General features: G+C 43.9%; 1 protein-coding gene across 4 annotated transcripts in view; it reads left to right on the top strand.

Annotated features, from left to right (window-relative positions):
* Positions 1-18,349, top strand: part of LOC142590689 (nuclear distribution protein nudE-like 1) — a 400,224-nt gene extending 381,875 nt beyond the window's left edge. For 3 of the 4 annotated variants that reach the window (XM_075703106.1, XM_075703107.1, XM_075703105.1), the window contains exons 9-10: positions 2,926-3,023; positions 6,150-7,482. In XM_075703106.1, coding sequence (XP_075559221.1) covers positions 2,926-3,023; positions 6,150-6,399 — 348 coding nt within the window. In that variant the 3' untranslated portion in view covers positions 6,400-7,482. Of the gene's footprint in view, positions 1-2,925; positions 3,024-6,149; positions 7,483-17,629 lie in introns of those variants that run through there. The other variant, XM_075703108.1, reaches the window with a different exon arrangement.
* Positions 18,350-18,685: the final 336 nt, after the last annotated feature.

Raw genomic sequence — 18,685 nt, 5'->3', positions numbered from 1 at the left:
TTATTGAAGCTTAAGAGCTTGCACCGCAGTCTTTAGTTATATTGAACTTGAGCAGCACTGGTGAGTAACTAAAGTTGAAAGTCAAGGTCTGCACTTACTGTGCATCGGTTTTAATTGCATATTTTCATTTTACTCATTTACTTGTACTATAGGCGAGTAAACTGCAAATGTGTTACCAATGCGTTTGATTAATATTTAACCCCAAGAATGTTTTAATTGTGCAGCCGTGTTCAGGACAAGCTGCACCCTCTGTGTTATGGCACTCTTGTGGGCTTGCAGTGCCCTGAAGAGACCCACATGAAGTGTGGTCCTCTCTAAGACTGTGCGTATTGCACAACGTGCATCCAATGCTGCACTGTACCCGACTATATTGCTTTGCATATTGTCATGTGGTAGTGACGTTAAAGAACACAGTAGCAATACTGCGAAAGACAAAACTAGCCTTTATTGGGCAAACCTGTGCCCACAAAGACAGGCTACACTTAAAGCACAACGATAGCGACGAACACAGTCGGCGATCATCGAAAATCCGATCGACGGGTCAAGCGCGTCGGCTTTTATACATCAATCGTCGAATGTTCCAGACTAATCGTTGGGACCCGCGTGCCTTCCACAAAGTTCTACACCATTCACGTCAGGCGATAAAACCAGACAACATAAGGATTGGCAACAACAGACAGAGGATAGAAGCATCAATAACTTTCCAGAAATTTCGGATACATGCAGGCGCGTCCCGCGCTGTGCGATAACATTTTTTAGGTGGCGAAACGTGGTCGCCCGATAAAGATAAGTACACATGTCAATACATATAACTAAACATGTCCCCTAAGGGCTTCTGAACCAATTAACAGACTCTTAGTTGTTTAAATTGTAGTGTTTCCACATACATTATCATTTTAATGCTTAGAGTGAAAACATTATTTTGCCTTGCTGTCACTCGTCAATGACCTCCTTTCAATAGCACATCTTCTGTGTGTTGCTTTACCAAGTACTCCTTTGTCCTGCTGAAATCTTTGCACAAACTATGTCATGTGCGCTGTTTTCTTACAATTTCATCATTGCTAACATTCCTCATGCTGTAGAAGACAGTTGAAAGGTTACTAAATATGTGCAGCTGCATTTGGAGCATGCCTAAGTAGCAGTTTATTAATTTGACTTAGAAGTCACATTTGCATGCTATTCATCATTATGTCACCATCATCCCAGTCCTGTGCACACATCAAGCAGGCTTTGGTGTGGGATTGCTGGCACATCCAATCCCCTACAAAACCTTCTGTGATACCATGGGCAAGTAAATCGTGACTATGCAAGTGCACTCATTACACACCAACAGTGTGTGCCTGAAATAAGTGCTGGTATGTTAATTCAGCATTCTTTTAAAGATATTCTTGGCAAGTTACCCCCACTTTTCTATCAGGGATGTTTCTAGCCTCTTTCGTGGGCCGATCCCGGAGATAGTGCTGTCTGAAAATGTGGGGCAGTATTTGCAACGGGATACATGGGTATATGCCCCTGGGGCCACTGGTAACCATGATGTCACTATAAGTAAATAAATAAAATTGTCTGACGGCCAGATTCGAACATAGGACCTCTAGCACAGAAGCCTAATACAGTAATCACACCACCACACCCATATGGCGGCTCTCTCAACTGAATCGCAGTTTTGGCATGGCACCTCGGAAATTATTTCAAATTTATTTAATCCGACACTCCTCCTTGCGAAGGGCGTGCGCACCGACTCCACCTCATTCTCTGCCCAAATTCACTTGGGAGGAAGACGTTACCTGTCATCGACTTAACTGGAGGTTGAGTTGCCTTCCAACTTTTGTTCTCGAAATAGCTCTCAAGACCTCAGGTGTCGCTCAAAATGATGAGGCTTATTGTGCACGAAAAGATAAGGACACAGAAAGACGTGGTACACACAGGTACATACACACAGCACATGTGTGTACCACGTCTTTCTGTGTCCTTGTCTTTTCGTGCGCTACAAGCCTCATCACATCGTACCAACACGCCAAAAATGCGGCATTGCTCGAAACCCTTTTTGTAACTGCTTGAAATGCAACAGTTTGCACTGTTTTGGTGCTGCACATAAGGAGTGACACTAAGCACGTCTTTTGTTCAAGGTATAGAATGTGCACGCACAGTTTTTTGACGAGCCGCATTTCCAAGCAACCCTAAACGATGGCCGCTTGAGTGGCTGTGTGCTGTGCTGTAGTTGAGCCGGTGCAGCAGCTTCTATGCCAGTAATCTGCCATGTAGGTAGGTTTCATGAAAATCATCATTTATTTTACGCTTGAGGGCTTTTTACAGGACATTACATAAGGGGCAGGAGGAAAAAACAGAAATAATAGAAATATGTACAAATATTAAACGAAATCAATGATAGCAGTAATTACTCGGTGAACAGTAAGCCAGACAATGAAATACAATGTGAGTACAAATAATAAAATTATAATCATTATTTTCATCCCTCAATGCATACATCAATAGTAGGCAAAATTGAACAAAAACATAAGAGACGTGTACATAGAGCCCTTTGTCTGAAGGATAAAGAAGTGATATTAAAGGACACCTTACATTTTCAGAAGTACTGCGCTCTGTCCTATTGTTTCATCCTCCCTTCTCTAATTTCTGCAGTACGTTATCTGTCCTTAATTTTGCTCATGAACAGCGTCTTCGGAAAGACTTATTTAATGTTTGTAGGAAGGAATGTCCGGTTCATTCTAAGACATTCTCACACTTGATGCTTGGTGTGTGCACAACTGGGGGTGTCCTTCGTCACACTGTGCCCACTCACAACGAGCACAGAAGGGAGGAGAAATAACCTCAACAGCAGCTTGGGTGCCCCTCTCCCTATTGGTGCGTCCCTTTTGTCCGCCCCCTTGCCTCCCCCTCTACCCCGCCCCCCCTCCCACTGTGCAGACCCTGGAGTCCAAGCTGGCATCGTGCCGCAATTTTGTCAAGAGCCCCCAAAAGGAGGAAACCGACGGAGGAACAGCAGGCCTGGTCACTGCAATGGGGTGAGCGTCTCACTTTTGGCTGTTGCAATACTCGCCATAGACTGCTAAATAGACAGCTAAGTGGACAGTAGTTATCTTAAGTCTTGTAGCTATATTGATGAAGAGGGCAAAAAAAGCAGTTTCACGAAGGCAGTATCCAAGTTGGGAATGATGCAGTCTACTTTGCTGTCTAAAAAACATGGCAGCTGAACATAATGCTTGGAAACTCTACTGTATCGTCTGCTCAAAAGAAAATGTAGTCACATTTTCTTACGTGCTTAATGCAAGCATTGTTTTGTTTTTTTAGCTTTTTTTTTTTTGTCAACACAAGGTGATGTCACATCGGAGAGATGTCTTCCGACAGTTCCAGATTCATTCAATTCCTTATGCTCGAAGCTGTCCCCTTAGCTGTCTGTGTAGACTGTCTCTGATGCCGGCCATAATTGGAACACACCCTTTGTTTCACACTGTGACATGATCTCCAAGTGTCAACCTTTGGTGGAAACTCTTCCCTTACTCAAATGAAAAAAAAAAAAAGAAATAGGATTCTCTTGGATATTTGTGAGCATGGTGCATTTTTTATTTGTTTGTTTTTCATTTATTTATTTGTTGAATACTGTGAACACTTGGTCCAAGCAGGGAGGGCAACAAATATGTACCATGGTAAGAAGCGAACTCTGCAGAAATGAAAAACCGAAATAATTTTATTGCAATGTTTAGAACCTGAATTCATTTGAGTAATTCTATCCTGTTATAGTGTAATGGGGAAAAAAAGAATATTGGTACATGTTTGTTTGTGGAAAATACTGTGTTAATGCATTGTGCCTGTGGGGACGTATGGGTCTAGTTTATGACTGCAGTATAAAATATAGAGATATGTCCAGGGATCATTGGTTAGTATGCAGTATCTTTAGGAATTAAGCCTTTGTTTCTTATTCTTGGTTTGTAGCGCGAAGTGACACACGTGCAGACTAGAAGAAGAGGGGACGAGCGCTAACCCTCAACTAAATCTTCATCGAAACTATCAACATGTATGTGTGATTGCAAATATGAACATTTCATTTCATTTATTATACCCTCAAGGCCTGTGAATGCTTTACAGAGGGGAGTGGGTTACAAGTAAATTCAAACAGTAAGTCTTACAAAAGAAAAATATACAACATACAAGTACAATTTGACAAATAATTCAGTAGGAATACAATGAGCAATTACTAAAGCTATTACAAAAAAAGACAAGATATACAAGCACATTAAACAGCATTCTAGCAAGTAATGTTGGTTAAGGCATCACGAAACAAAAGATTATCACTGATGGATACAATGCTTGCGGGAAGGTGGTTCCACTCTAGTGATGTCAGCGGTAGGAATGATTGGGAAAATGTATTTGCGCTGCAAGAAGAGACATGAACCTTGTAAGAATGATCGATGCGACGAGATACGTAGTGTGGAGTATGAATGAATACATCACGCAGTGTTGTGTGGTGAAAAATTTTGTGAAATAATGATAAACAGGAGACTTTATGTCGAGCTGCAAGAGATGGAAGAGAAAGGCTAGTTTTCATGGCTGTTACGCTGGCAGTTCTGTTATAATTCGAAAGAATAAAACGAGCAGCGTTATTCTGAACTAATTCTAATGTGTTAATTAAGTTTAGGTTATTAGAGTCCCAGACTGATGTAGCATATTCTAATTTCAGGCGTATTAGTGTTTTATAAAGCAATAATTTCAAGGAGTGTGGAGCAAGGTCTAAAGTCTTATCAGTTAAACGTGTCAAGAGGAAGGGAAGCCATCAAAACCAAACAACAAAAGGCACTACTTGAGATTGACACTCATGCTGAGAAGATATTGAAATTCGCTTTCTAACAGAGATATTGATGCTTGGCTAACACAAGTCTCTCCTAATCTTTTAATGTGAAATGCCTGAATTATTTCGCATGTGGTTTGGCATTTATGTCTTGAAAGGACTTTTGTGTCTTCAAACAAAGGTTTACAACTGTGACACTAGATGTGAAGCATTAGGGTTGTTAAGTGATTGTCTATGTTCTTTTAGTCTGATATTGAGGCACCTGCCGCTATGTCAAATGTGAGCCTTCCCGCACTTGCGTGGAATCTGATTAACTGTACCAGTGATACATGGCACTAAAGGACTTCTTAAAGATGTGAAGGGCTATGAGGCTAATGGTTAAGTTTCAAGAAGATCTAAATGGACACACAGGCTTCAACAATAAAAAGGCACAAGACCACAGCAAGCGATGTAATTATAAATGGGCAGTTGAAGTGGGAATCTCGAGATAGGCAGTTTCACATGAACCATAGTCGGCCAATGTAAACAGTATACAGGAAATTGAGCTTAATGGAAATATATAAATGCAGAGCTAGCAGATTGAAAAAAGTGAGCATGTTTACCGCATGTGAGAGATTTTAACATGCGAATTCTGGAATAAAAAAACCTATCAGCGTATCCACAATCAAGAAGTGAAAAATGTAGTGGTAAACACTGAGAATGAGGTAGCAAGACATTGAAGCATAGGGAATACAGAAATATAGTAACCATAAATACAAAAAGAAATTCAAAAGTAGAACAAGGTCCACTGAAAAGCAGGAAAAAGCCACAAAGTTGGTGGAATAAAGAAAAAGAAGAGGCAATTAAAGCTAGATGTACTGCATCGAGAGGGCACAGAAAAGCTAAACAGGCTCGAATGCTACAGGGGGATAGGAATAAAAAGAAAGAGGGAACATCTGCATGTAAACTTAGAAATTTGGATTCTAGTCTGGGCAAAAATAAAATGTTCAAGTTATTGATGTGTAAAGGATACAGCAGAACCTTGTTTATACGTTCTGGAAAAAAGAAAATGACAAAATGCATACTAGTATTCGAAAAAACATACACAGAACTCTGCAAATGGGTTGAGCACTGGTCCATTGCCTACCTAGCAAGATGTCATTTTCGTCAGAGGATTCATAGCTCAAATTGAGAAACTCAGCAATATCCCTGTCATTTGGCAACTCCAAGTTGTGTTCTTCAGAATATGAAGAAATCGCCCTGATTGCTTTTGGGCGCAGTTTCTTTCTGACAAGTTGCAGTCACTAACAGCACCACCAGAAGCCAATGCCTTTTCTCTCTCTCTCTCTTTTTGCCAACCTTAAAGGCACATTCACACCGAAAGCAGAGCCTCTAAGCGGCCAAGCGGATTTTCAACGCAGCGAGGCGGTCCGCGCGCGCGCCTCTTCAGACCGGACGGCTTGCCTGGCGGCCCGCGGCGCAGGGAAGGCGGAGCATCTAGCGTTTTCGTGGCACACGTGTCGCCATCTCTTGGCACCGGTCGTCCGTCCTCAACGCGCATGCGCGAGCGTCGTCACCGCACCACCGTCGTCTGGTCAGCCGCTCTCGCTTGCTAACCACTTGTGAAGAATTATCAGCTCGAACGAAGACAAAATATTTGGCATTCTACTCTCCGCTTCTTTAGCAGCTTTTCAGGACGAGCAGCAGAAAGCTCGAAGGAAGACAGCCCACCAACGCCGCTGGTGGGTTTGCCCCGCCATGCAAGAACGAGAGAGAATGGGTCATGCCAGGGCTTTGATTCTTGTATTCAGTGTCCTTGTACACGTCGTGTCTCTTGTCACATAGCATCGGGCAACATTTAATTGTATCGATGAAAAGTGCAGCGCAATATCCAGCTGTCTCGGCGGATGCCATTTTGAGTCGGCTTGTCTCCTCGAGCTCTGGTTGGCTGCGGGAAAGCGGGAAGCTCCGGCGGGGCGGAAAAAATCGGTCCGAGAGCAATCGGGCTGCCCGCCGCATTTTCCACCTGCTTTGCCCGCTCGGCGAGGAGGTTTTCGCCACTTTTCGCTTTCCGCCTGCCCGCTTTGCCCGCCCCGCCTTCGGTGTGAATGCGCCTTAACCGCTTAAGACGACGTGTCCACATTTGTGGGTGCAACTTGTCTTTGCCGGTTATGTTGAGTGGTGGCTAAGCAAGAGCAGCAGACATTGAGCGTCAGGTGCATTGGACCCCCTGCACACTGAATGTGCCATGTCATTTCACTTCCAGTGTACTGCTTAGAGGTGGCCACCTTGTTTGACAGGAGGTTCCATGTGCCAAGAGCTTTCTTTTTAATCGGTAATACATGCAGTCAGTATTGAAATTCTGCATGTGCTTTATGCCAGTGATTGAATTTTTTAATGTAAAATATTACTGCCTGAACAATAGTTGGATAATTAATTACTTTCTAACTATGCTGACTCATAAGAAAATTCATGAAGTACCATCCGAGCACCCAGTCTTTCTTGCAGTGTAGTAGAAAGTGCCTTAGAATGAATTTGTCTAAATTGGACACAATTATAGACATTCCTTCATAATTAACACCTTTTCCCCCTATTGCTTAAAAATATGTTTGCAAAATATTTTCTCTTTATGTTGATTATGCTTATTTTCAATGTGTTTTGAATATTTAGGCAGAAAATAAACATTTCTTTTGTTGGTATTTATATGTTCTGTCTTTAAAAAGTAAATGGTGAGCATCCACATGCTTTGCAGCTGACCGAAGGCAACTGCGAAACATGTAACTTTATTGTAATCCCCAAGTGTGTGATTTACACATCAGCCAGTCCGGCCAACGTAATGTTTACTCTATGGCAGTGAAATTTGGTAAACCACATTTCCTGCACATGCATACCTGCCAACTCTTCTTAATTTTTCATAGCTAACGAATTTATGTTTGTTTTACAATTTTATGAAGGTTCTGATGTTTTATGAAAGACCAATGTCATTTGCAAAAAAGTTTCACTTGATGATTTCTGAACCTTTCGTTGAAAGTCTTGTGATCGTGAAAGGACACCAGAAGGGTACACTTGCATTGAACAAGTTTATGCACAAGTTCATGAAGCTGGCGAAATGACAGAATCACTGAAAGGTCACTGTGATATAAAAGACAACATGTCATTTTGCGTTCTATGAAGTTTGCTGCTGCTTGTGTGCTACATTTAAATAAAGTCCATATGCATCCGACAAGAGCTAGGTGTGTGGAGGGCAAGCTTCAAAAGTAAATGCATGTCTTGAGATAACTGGTGGAGGATGATGATGATGATCAGCATAGGCGAAAAGTTTTCATTTTTCCTGGTGGGGGGGGAGGCTCAACTAGCTTTCTGAACCCCACTCATGTGTGTGTATACAGGGTGTCCCAACTATCGTGTGCCAAGATTTAAGAATATGCAAATGCCACGTAGCTGGACAGAACCAAGGTAACGCTGTTTGACGTCATCTGGAGATACTCAGATTATTGTTTACATTACACCTAATTACATAATTAATCTTAATTAATCAACTTCTCAAATATTATAATTAGGTGAACAGTGTCAATGAGAAAATTGTAGAGTAACATGCAAAACTCCTCATACAGCTTTCTATCGCTTAATACGTGCTACATAAAAGTGTGTTTCTGAGCGAAAGAGGCCCGTGAATGCACACAAAATTGCCTCTCGAGGCACTTTGCGTGTATTTTCGGGGTTCTTTCACATTCAGAAAAACACATATATTGCAATGATGCTACTACCGCCGTGCCAATTGTGCCGAACTGCGCCGAGAGCAGAACTCTGCTACATCCTGCTACATTTCAGCAAAATATGAGAAATCTGCACTCACACTGAGCCTAAAGGGTTTCTCGGACTTTCAGAAATGGAACTAAGCCCTCAAGCACCGTTTTAATGCACCATCCAAGTGGCATGGCAAGTGCATTAGCTCCGCGCTGGACCAATTCAGCCCTCTCTAATTAAGCCTGTATTGTATTGCTTGTTTCTTGCATGGTTATGCTGTCTATATTCAACACCTTCCACCTTGACGCGTGAAGTTTCCTTAGGCAATGGGACAACCTCGCTTTTCAGGCAGCTGGGAGCTATCACGCTGGTGCCAAACCAGACTAACCAGACCCCGCACTTCTCTCCTATGTGACCATTGTAAAACGGTGACCGAAGTTTCGAACACTGCATGGTGTCTCGCTCGATTTTTGTAACATATTGTGCACATTGGCACAAACCTGAAGGCTGTGAACAATTTTTCTGCTATTCAATTTGTCACCTACCCCCCCCCCCCCCCCCTTTCTTGGCATGGCGATTTCATGGCGTAAGAATGGTGTGTGGCCGCTCCTAATATTTTGATCAACTCGGCACCAAACAGCAACTTTCGCCACTGGATACTGACAAAGTGCCGCTGGTCAAGCCTTGCTGTATCGTACGGCCATGACAGAATTTCGCTGCCAGCTGGCGCAGTGGAGGGCAGGTTAGGACCACTAAAACACTTCCGTGATTTGGGCGTGAGATCAAGGGCTAGACTGGTGGTCGAAAGCCAAGATTGGGTCTGCAGGTGACAGGCCGGCAACTACCGCGAATGCTTTAACAAAGTTTGTTTTTGCCTTACTGGATGGAATGGCAAAAGCTTACGTGTTGGCAGAAACAGAAAGCTCCAAACTGAATTCGCTGATTACAACTTATCTGACAGTGTTACGTGTGCACAATCAAAGGTCACGTGCATATATCTGTACATTGCGACAATGCGCGACGCACATTGAGCTACACGACGAGCGAAAGTGAATCGCACCAGCAGTGTCGACCATCGCAATATTTCAAGTAGATGGTTATTAGTGAATCACAGAAAAAAAAGTTATTTTTTTATACTGCTGAAGGCGCCTTTCTTCTTCTTCCAAAGGGTGCTCCATTTTAAAGGATACATTTATAAGAGCGAGATTACGTTCATGGTTTTCAAAACGCTTTCAAATTCTACATATCACGTCCAAGTGTGTCGATGCTTTTTTTAAGCCACTGAAGTCCTTTTAAGCACATCTTGGGACACCACCACTTCGTCGCAGTCCACTATAAGGACTGCGATGAAATAAAGGGGGTCGTCTTTAGTGTTTGGATTGAATTTATCAACCAGTGACCATTTACTTTCTCATGCATTTCCCACTGCAAAAGCCTCATATAATATACTATAGTTTGCAGTCGCTTTCATAAACCTGCTCCTAAAGTGCATTTCGCTGCTCTAGAATGCATTTTTGGCTGCTCCAAAAGCTGCTACGAAATGGCATGGACCAGTAGCATCACTGATATTGTTGTAGTGAAGAGAACAAAGAAGGTGACACAAACTAGAGGAAGATGAAAACCCTGGCTATTGCCTTAGCACCATGTATATCGCTTGTAAATATACGTAATTTTACGCTTGTGGGCCTGATTTATTCCTGCAATGTTTTGGTGGAGCTGTGAGGTACTATCATAGAACTTTGCAGCAGGCATCACCTACCTGCCGTCACAATGGCAGATTAACCAACACAATAGACGCCTTAGCAGTCCGTGCCAACAATCAACCTCAAACTTGCGTGCCGCACTCAGACTTCACAGAATCCTGTCATGTACATACAGGATGTGCTAGCCCTCTGTTGCAAGGCTGATAAAAACATGACTGATGCAGAAAAGATTCATCCCATACTAAAAGGTATTGCAGGCGATGCCTTCAGTCTCCTGATTTGTAAGGAATATGCCACGGTTGATGCAGTTATAAAGGTGTGTCGGCACTTTGAACAAGCAAAGGGCCGCCACGCCACTCAAACTTCCGACAGATCGCCCAATATTGCCGTGACATCTCTGTGTGGAGACCCGCCGCGGTTTGTATAGCCGACGGAACCGGAAGGTATAACGCACATTGCTCGCCATGAGCTTGAGGTGTGGCTCCAGCCCCAGTTTGTTCCGACTGCCAGGACAGTGCGCCCTCTATTTTGCTTATACAAGCAATCGTTCAGGAGGAAATAGCGAGTTTGGGCATTTCATCTTTCTGCTCGGCCCGCGATACAAACACCTACCAAATTTAAGGAGTGTGCAATAGACGTCGGTGGTAATTTCGTTAGACAGGATACCAGTAAGCTATCGCAGGAGATGAAAGATCTGATTAAGAAACGCCAATGTATGAAAGCCTCTAACCCTACAGCTAGAATAGAACTGGCAGAACTTTCCAAGTTAATCAACAAAGGTAAGACAGCTGACATAAGGAAGTACAATAAGGATAGAATTGAACATTCTCTCAGAAACGGAGGAAGCCTAAAAGCAGTGAAGAAGGAACTAGGAATAGGCAAGAATCAGATGTATGCGTTAAGAGACAAAGCCGGCAATATGTTACTAATATGGATGACATAGTTCAAGTGGCTTAGGAGTTCTGTAGAGATTTATACAGTACCAGTGGCACCCACGATTGGATTCCAAGGGAAGGGAAGCATAGCAGGGGGCAGCAGAAAGTTAGGTGGGGCGCACGAGATTAAGAAGTTTGCAGGGACAACATGGCCACAATTAACCCATGACCGGGGTAGTTGAAGTATGGGAGAGACCTTTGCCCTGCAGTGGGCGTAACCAGGCTGATAATGATGGGGCAAAGCACATGATAAACCCATATGCTTTAATTGTTCCAGTATTGGACACATCGCCTGTCATTGCTGCAGCCGCTGGTCTTCGCCTCCTCGGTGGTAGTCTCCGAGTCACTCCCACCAAGTGCCAGATAATCACACTTTCTCACTGTACACGCTGATAGGAACATCAACGCCGACAGTGCTTCACCAAGGTCTAGCTGCTCCCCATCTCCACAAGAATCATGGGTCCCATTTACCTATCATTCACCACTCTTCGTCCCCATCTGCAAACGGTCGCTTGACTTCTGGAAACTAGGCGGTGCAGCACCCCGAGGTGAAGCTGCAACTCTAACCCGGCCCACAAATCCTCTCTTGACCCTGCCAACACGTGGAAACCTACTGGACATTGAAGTTGATAGTGTTCCTGTTACATCTCTCGTTGACACAGGAGCGCAGCTTTCAGTTATGAGCACTGCATTCCACTGAAGGCTCAAAAATGTTCTGACGCCTGCCGCACCATGTACTGTGTAAGTCGCCGATGGTAGTACTTCACCTGTTATTGGAATGTGCACAGCACATGTGATCATTGGGGGCCATTATACATTTTTTTTTTATTTGGCGTTCTTGAGCACTGTGCACATGACCCAATTCTCAGCTTCAGCTTCCTTTTGAAGCACTCTGGCCACATGGACTGCTCCGCAGGTGTACAGTTGGATGTGCCGTTTCCTGCCGACGCCACAACTTGTGCTTCGCACCACTTATGTTCTGCTGAGTTTGCAAAGCTGTCTCCACAAGCTGCTGCAAATGTCCTCCTGATGCCCTCTTCTCCCATTCCTGATGGCAAGTATGTCATGTTGCTGCTTACTGACATGATTTTGTCACGCAGTATTGCCCTACTGAGCACTATAATCCTGATCTTCGAAAACAGCACTCGCATGCTCTTCCTCAATTTTGGATTTTGACGCATGTGCTTTCACACGGCGTCGCCATAGTGCAGATCACCCCTTTGGAAGAATTGACGATCTCTTCTGTGGCCCCTGAATCCTTCCTCAGCACCAACGGACCTTTGTCACCTACTCCTTCGTCCTCGATGTCTGCGGACGACATTTGTAAGATGATGTTTCCTTCCAAGCAAACACCAGCTCTTCATCACCTTTTGTCGTCTTATAGGGATATCTTTAATTTGGATGACCATCCTCTTGGCCAGACAACTTTTGTGACGCATCACATCAGTACCTGTGATGCCAGCGCCATTCGTAGGCGGCCATCTTATGTCTTCCCAACAGAAAGGGCCATCATACAGAAAGAAGTTGAAAAGATGATGCACAAGGACATCATTGATCCTTTCAGTAGCCCGTGGGCATCACTCGTCTTCTTGGTAAAGAAAAAAGACAACTCGTGGTGCTTCTGCGTTGACTACCATCAGATCAACAAGATAATAAAAAGGGATGTTTATTCACTGCCTCACATAGATGACGCTCTTGACTGCCTTCGCGGATCCCGATACATTTCATCAATTGACCTCCGTTCTGGCTATTTATTGGCAGATTAGCGTAGATGAGATGGACTGCAAGAAAATAGCCTTCGTCACACCGGACGGTCTGTGCCAATTCAAGGGCATGCCCTTTGGATTATGCAATGCGCCAGCTACATTCGAGCACATGACAGACTCTGTCCTGTTCGTCTTGGAAGTGGTCAACATGGCTCTGTTACCTGGACAATGCGATTGTGTTTTCACTGACATTTTAGAGCCACCTGCAGTATCTCACGACCATGCTCTCCATGTTTCGCAGTGCTAGCCTTCAGCTAAACTCTTTGAAGTGCCTACAGAGCCATAGGAAACAAGTGGATTGCTGTGGCAACAGATTATGCCACGAGATATGCCATCACACGAGCAATGCCAACCAGCTGCACTACAGATGTCGCAGACTTCTTACAATATGACGTCATCCTGCACCACAACACCCCTTGCCATTACAGATCGGGGCAGCTATTTTCTATCGAAGGTCATCGATGATCTGCTCCGCTCCTGTTCTATAGAACACAAGACTGCTTCCGGGTACCACCCTCAAACGAACGGCCTCATCGAACGGCTCAACGCACACTACCGTATTTACTCGCATAATGATCGCACCCCTGAATTTTGTCGTCAAAATTCAATTTTTTTTAAAATTTCCCGTGTAATGATCCCACCCCGAACTTGCCGCAGCAATATGTAGTGTGCCAAGTCTAGCTAATATTGATTGCGCTTACCATCTGTCAAATGCTACATGAACGACTTCAAGACAAACCAAGCAGTCTGCACGCACCAAATACTCTTAAGTAGATGCCTCATTTCATCACTTTCCGCACTTCCATGACTAAAAAAAAGCTGCAACCAAACTTGCCTTTATTATGTGTAGGCTTTATAATGGTTGTGGTCAACAACAAAAAAGGCCCCTTTCGATGCTTCTCATCCGCACTCTTGGGCACGCAACGAATCGCGAGCGGCAACAATAGTAGCCAAGTTTAGACTGATACGTTAAATGTGTACCCTATTCATAAGCCGATGCTTGTAACACAGCCAAGATATTCACCCACCCTTAGCGGAAACATGCCGTATTATGATAGTAGTGAAGACAGATGTCGCAGTTTCCGCACATGCCGGCCATGTGTTTCTATGTCACTGGCAGCTAAGCACGCCCATCTGTTTGTGTCCCCTCAAAGTGGACATGGCTACGTTATTGCTGCAAACTTGCAGATATTACCGGTATTATTCATTACTGATATGGACGAAACTGTTTCAATGCACGTAATGTACTCACGAGAAGAAAAAAAATTGCGTTTGGCGCGTTCGGCTTACTCTGCCGGCCACCGTTTTTGTTTTGGTGTCCCACAGCAAACGCAGGTTAAAAAACTTTTTTTCTTCTCGCGGGAAATTTAACCCGCGTAGTGATTGCACCCCTGATTTTGCGTCAATTCTTCTGACAAAAAAGTGCGATCATTATGTGAGTAAATACGGTAACTTAAATACTGGCCATGTACGTTTCCGACGATCACCACAACTGCAATGTCGCTTTACCATACATTACTTTTGCATATAACTTGTCCCGTCACAACACTGCCGGATTATCACCATTTTACCTTCTGTATGGCCGCGAACATGCCTTGCCTTTCAACACATTGCTCCCGCGATTTTATGGCCTTGGCTGCCCAAAGAGAAGCGAGGCGTGCAGACAGGACACAAGAGTAGAGAAGTGGACAACACAAACGCCGACTATCAACTGAAGGGAGCACTGAGGTGAAAAAAGAAAGAAGACACAAAACTCATCTGCGCATGCTCAGGAATGGTAACACCATGTGTCAATCGGGTACACGTGCCGGCCTACGTGAGAGATAACTGTTAAGGCACTTAATCTCTTCCTTATGTAATGTAATCGAAGGCTGACTCACGCACGCACTTCCACCATTATAGATATGCCATGCCCCTACCATAAGACGCGTATCTTCATTCTTATGCCTGTACAATATCACGCATTCATCTAACTCTGGCGTGCAGTTACAATCTCGGCAATGTAGCGAAAGATTAGAAGGCGATCCACCTGTTAACGACCTTTTATGTTCCATTAGCCTCTGATTGATACACCATCCCGTTTGCCCTATGTAGAACTGGCCACAGCTAAGGGGAATTTTATAAACCACACCCATACGACAGTCAGTAAAACAGTTGTTCTTATTGTGCTTCACTGGACAAATATCTGTTCGTTTTTTGCCTTTTACCCGCTCCTTTTTATTCTGCACGGCAGTGCATATCTTACCTGCTTATTGGGAGCAGTGAAAGCAGCATTAACATCATATCTACTAGCAACTTTTTAAAGCCTGTGCGACGCTGAATGAATATACGGAATAGCCACTACTCTTTTTTTGCTATTAGTACTGCTTTCTGTAATCACGTCCATCCCTCTTGAAACCGACTTATTTAGGCGCTCAGCCACAGTGGCCACCGCTACACTAGGATAACCTGCTTCTAATAGGCGCTGGACCTGCGCATTAAAACTGGCGCTCATTTTGTGCATGCAGGATCTGGTGAGGGCAGACTTAAGGCATGACATGATCTTCCTTGATCCTTGATCTTCGAACAAAATCATGTTTGTTAGCAGTATTCCCCAAGATCTTCGAAGCCGTTGCTAAACTTTCTATCCAAGCATTCTAAATTAGTAAAAAACGGAATTGCCATGTCGTGCCTTAAGTCTGCCCTCACCAGATCCTGCATGCACAAAATGAGTGCCAGTTTTAATGCGCAGGTCCAGCGCCTATTAGAAGCAGGTTATCCTAGTGTAGCGGTGGCCACTGTGGCTGAGCGGCCTAAAGAAGTCGGTTTCGAGAGGGACGGACGTGATTACAGAAAGCAGTAATAGCAAAAAAAGAGTAGTGGCTATTCCGTATATTCATTCAGCGTCGCACAGGCTTCAAAAAGTTGCTAGTAGATATGATGTTAATGCTGCTTTCACTGCTCCCAATAAGCTAGGTAAGATATGCGCTGCCGTGCAGAATAAAAAGGAGCGGGTAAAAGGCAAAAAACGAACAGATATTTGTCCAGTGAAGCACAATAAGAACAACTGTTTTACTGACTGTCGTATGGGTGTGGTTTATAAAATTCCCCTTATCTGTGGCCAGTTCTGCGTAGGGCAAACGGGACGGTGTATCAATCAGAGGCTAATGGAACATAAAAGGTTGTTAACAGGTGGATCGCCTTCTAATCTTTCGCTACATTGCCATGATTGTAACTGCACGCCAGAGTTAGATGAATGCGTGATATTGTACAGGCATAAGAATGAAGATACGCGTCTTATGATAGAGGCATGGCGTATCTATAATGGTGGAAGTCCGTGCGTGAGTCAGCCTTCTATTACTTTACATAAGGAAGAGATTAAGTGCCTTAACAGTTATCTCTCACGTAGACCAGCACATGCACCCAACTGACACGTGGTGATACCATTCCTGAGGTTGCGCAGATGAGTTTTGTGTCTTCTTTCTTTTTTCGCCTCAGTGCTCCCTTCAGTTGATAGTCGGCGTTCGTGTTGTCCACTTCTCTACTCTTGCATCCTGTCTGCACGCCTCGCTTCTCTTTTGCATAATGAATCCTTACCAACTAGCTCAGCTTTCTGTCGTTCTGGCTGCCCAAGCCTGAGAGGCCGTCCGTCATCGCCTCACAATCTCACAAGCTTCTCAAAAGTGACTCTATGACCGTCGTCACTGAGAACACTATTTTTCACCTGGTTCCCTTGTCTTTCTCTGGACGCCTTCATGGCGCTTCGGCTTTTCGGAGAAACTACTTTCCTGTGATTCTGGCCCATGCATGATCTTACGTCAACTGTATGATGTGACACACAGAATTGCACCAGTAGTTTAGAAGTATGGTTCTTTGCGCTAGTTGGTTAGATACATTACTCGTCCTGTTGTCTCGCTCTTGTCCGTGTCCTCCAGCGTTATGATCCCCCATTGCTTGCACCATTAGGTCAGTCTTCAGTGCTTCCCAAAGTCACCAGCAATGTTGTTCACGTTGCCAGACTCAAACCCTATGTGCCCGCATTAAGCGCGGCTCTATAACCTGCACCGAGATGGAGCTGACCCCACCAGGAGGGTGATGTTATGGTGAAAAGAATGAAGAAGGTGGCACGAACTAGGGGAAGACGAAGGCTCTGGCCGTTGCCCGAGCACCATATATATTGCTTGTAAACAAATATACGTTATTCTACACTCATGAGCATGCTTTCTTCCTACACCAATATTAAGAAACAAAAGAACATATTAAGTTGAGCTAGATTAATAGATTGTTCGTCTAGAAGTCTTTTTCTGCGTGCAAATATATCACTTTGTTGTGTTGCCACCAAAGATTCGGCTGCCGCTTCTCGATTTGAACGGCCCACACCAAAATGGACAACTTGATGTAATCTCCACTGGCCATTTGACCTACCTTTATGCCACTCTCTGTGAGTCAGCTGTGCTGACGTCGCATGGGAGGCACCATTGTCCACAACAGGTGTTGCCACTCCAATTTTTCTATTTCCATAATTTTCTAGCTTATAAAAGCTATGTTCTCGCTATGAAGGATGAAATTGTTATTGAAGAAATTTAATCTAGTTTGACGTAATATTTCCCTTTATTGTCCCTTTAAGATCCATGCAATACTTGTCTAACAATGTGAATGGTGCTGAGCATTCCTGCAACCAGTGAGAATGGCCGCCTCTGCATTGCTTTTTTCCAGGAGGGCCCACTTAAAGCAGCGGGCATTGTCCAGTCCACAAGAATTTGTGCCACTTGCATTCTAGCCAGCTTGCAGCCGACATGCAGGGCAAGGGGCAGAGGCGTGGCGAGAGGACACATTTTGTGCAGCTCTGCTCCTCGCATGGAAATAAAAAGCACTTTTGAGGGTTGCACAGAACCAGCTGGTTTTTCCAGCAGAGCAGCTGTTTTCGTGTTGCACAGAGCTTTCATTCCAAACTGCACCTCGATTTATGGGCTGTGGCGCCCCCTATAACGCAACATCACTGCAAAGTAGCATATTGTATTTATGTTTCAAACTCATTGTGCTTTACTGATCAGGTGCATCGTTAAAAATGCTAGTAAAAATGCTAGCAGGAGATTGAACCAGTGCATAACGACGAAATAATGTACACAGTGGCAATTTGCAGTCTTTGCAGGATATGTTTGACTACTCGCACAGTATTTTTTACCGGAGGCGCCTCTTCCTTCTTTTGTAAATCTGAAAGCTCGTGTCTATCTGTGGCCGAAAAAAGTCTGAATGGACCCTGTACCCAGCACGTTTTATTGTTCATTTTTGCCCGAGGGTAAATGGGGCTTGTTACGTACAGGTGCATTATGATGAAGTATTTATATAGTATGTGTTAAATGGTCTGAGCACTGAGTGTTTTGAGCATTTGAATTTGTGATGTACTGACGACAATAAACGGCCACTGAATCCACATTGCGTGCCCTTTCCTTTGCATGCACTGGCAGTTTACTGGCGCTTGCTTCTGCACCAAAGTACAAGAGCAAACAACTCCGTTTATTTTCTAGTGCATGTCAAATATATTAACTTATAAAAAGTAATAAAAATGAATAAAAATTGGTACTTATATATTTGCTATGACAAGGTTTTTCTTGCTTCAAACAGTGCGCAGTGATCCAAACCCCACATATTCTAAAATGTTTTTCCTCTTGACACTTTACCTTAATCAGAAAGTGGCCAGTGTACTTCAATAACACTCCAGTACAATTTTCGATGACGTACAGCGCGAAGGACAAGGACTGCGAGAGACAA

Source organism: Dermacentor variabilis, chromosome 8 (assembly GCF_050947875.1).
Source record: "Dermacentor variabilis isolate Ectoservices chromosome 8, ASM5094787v1, whole genome shotgun sequence".
In the NCBI taxonomy this organism is placed as follows: Eukaryota; Metazoa; Arthropoda; class Arachnida; order Ixodida; family Ixodidae; genus Dermacentor; species Dermacentor variabilis.
This window is presented reverse-complemented; position numbering and strand designations above follow the sequence as displayed.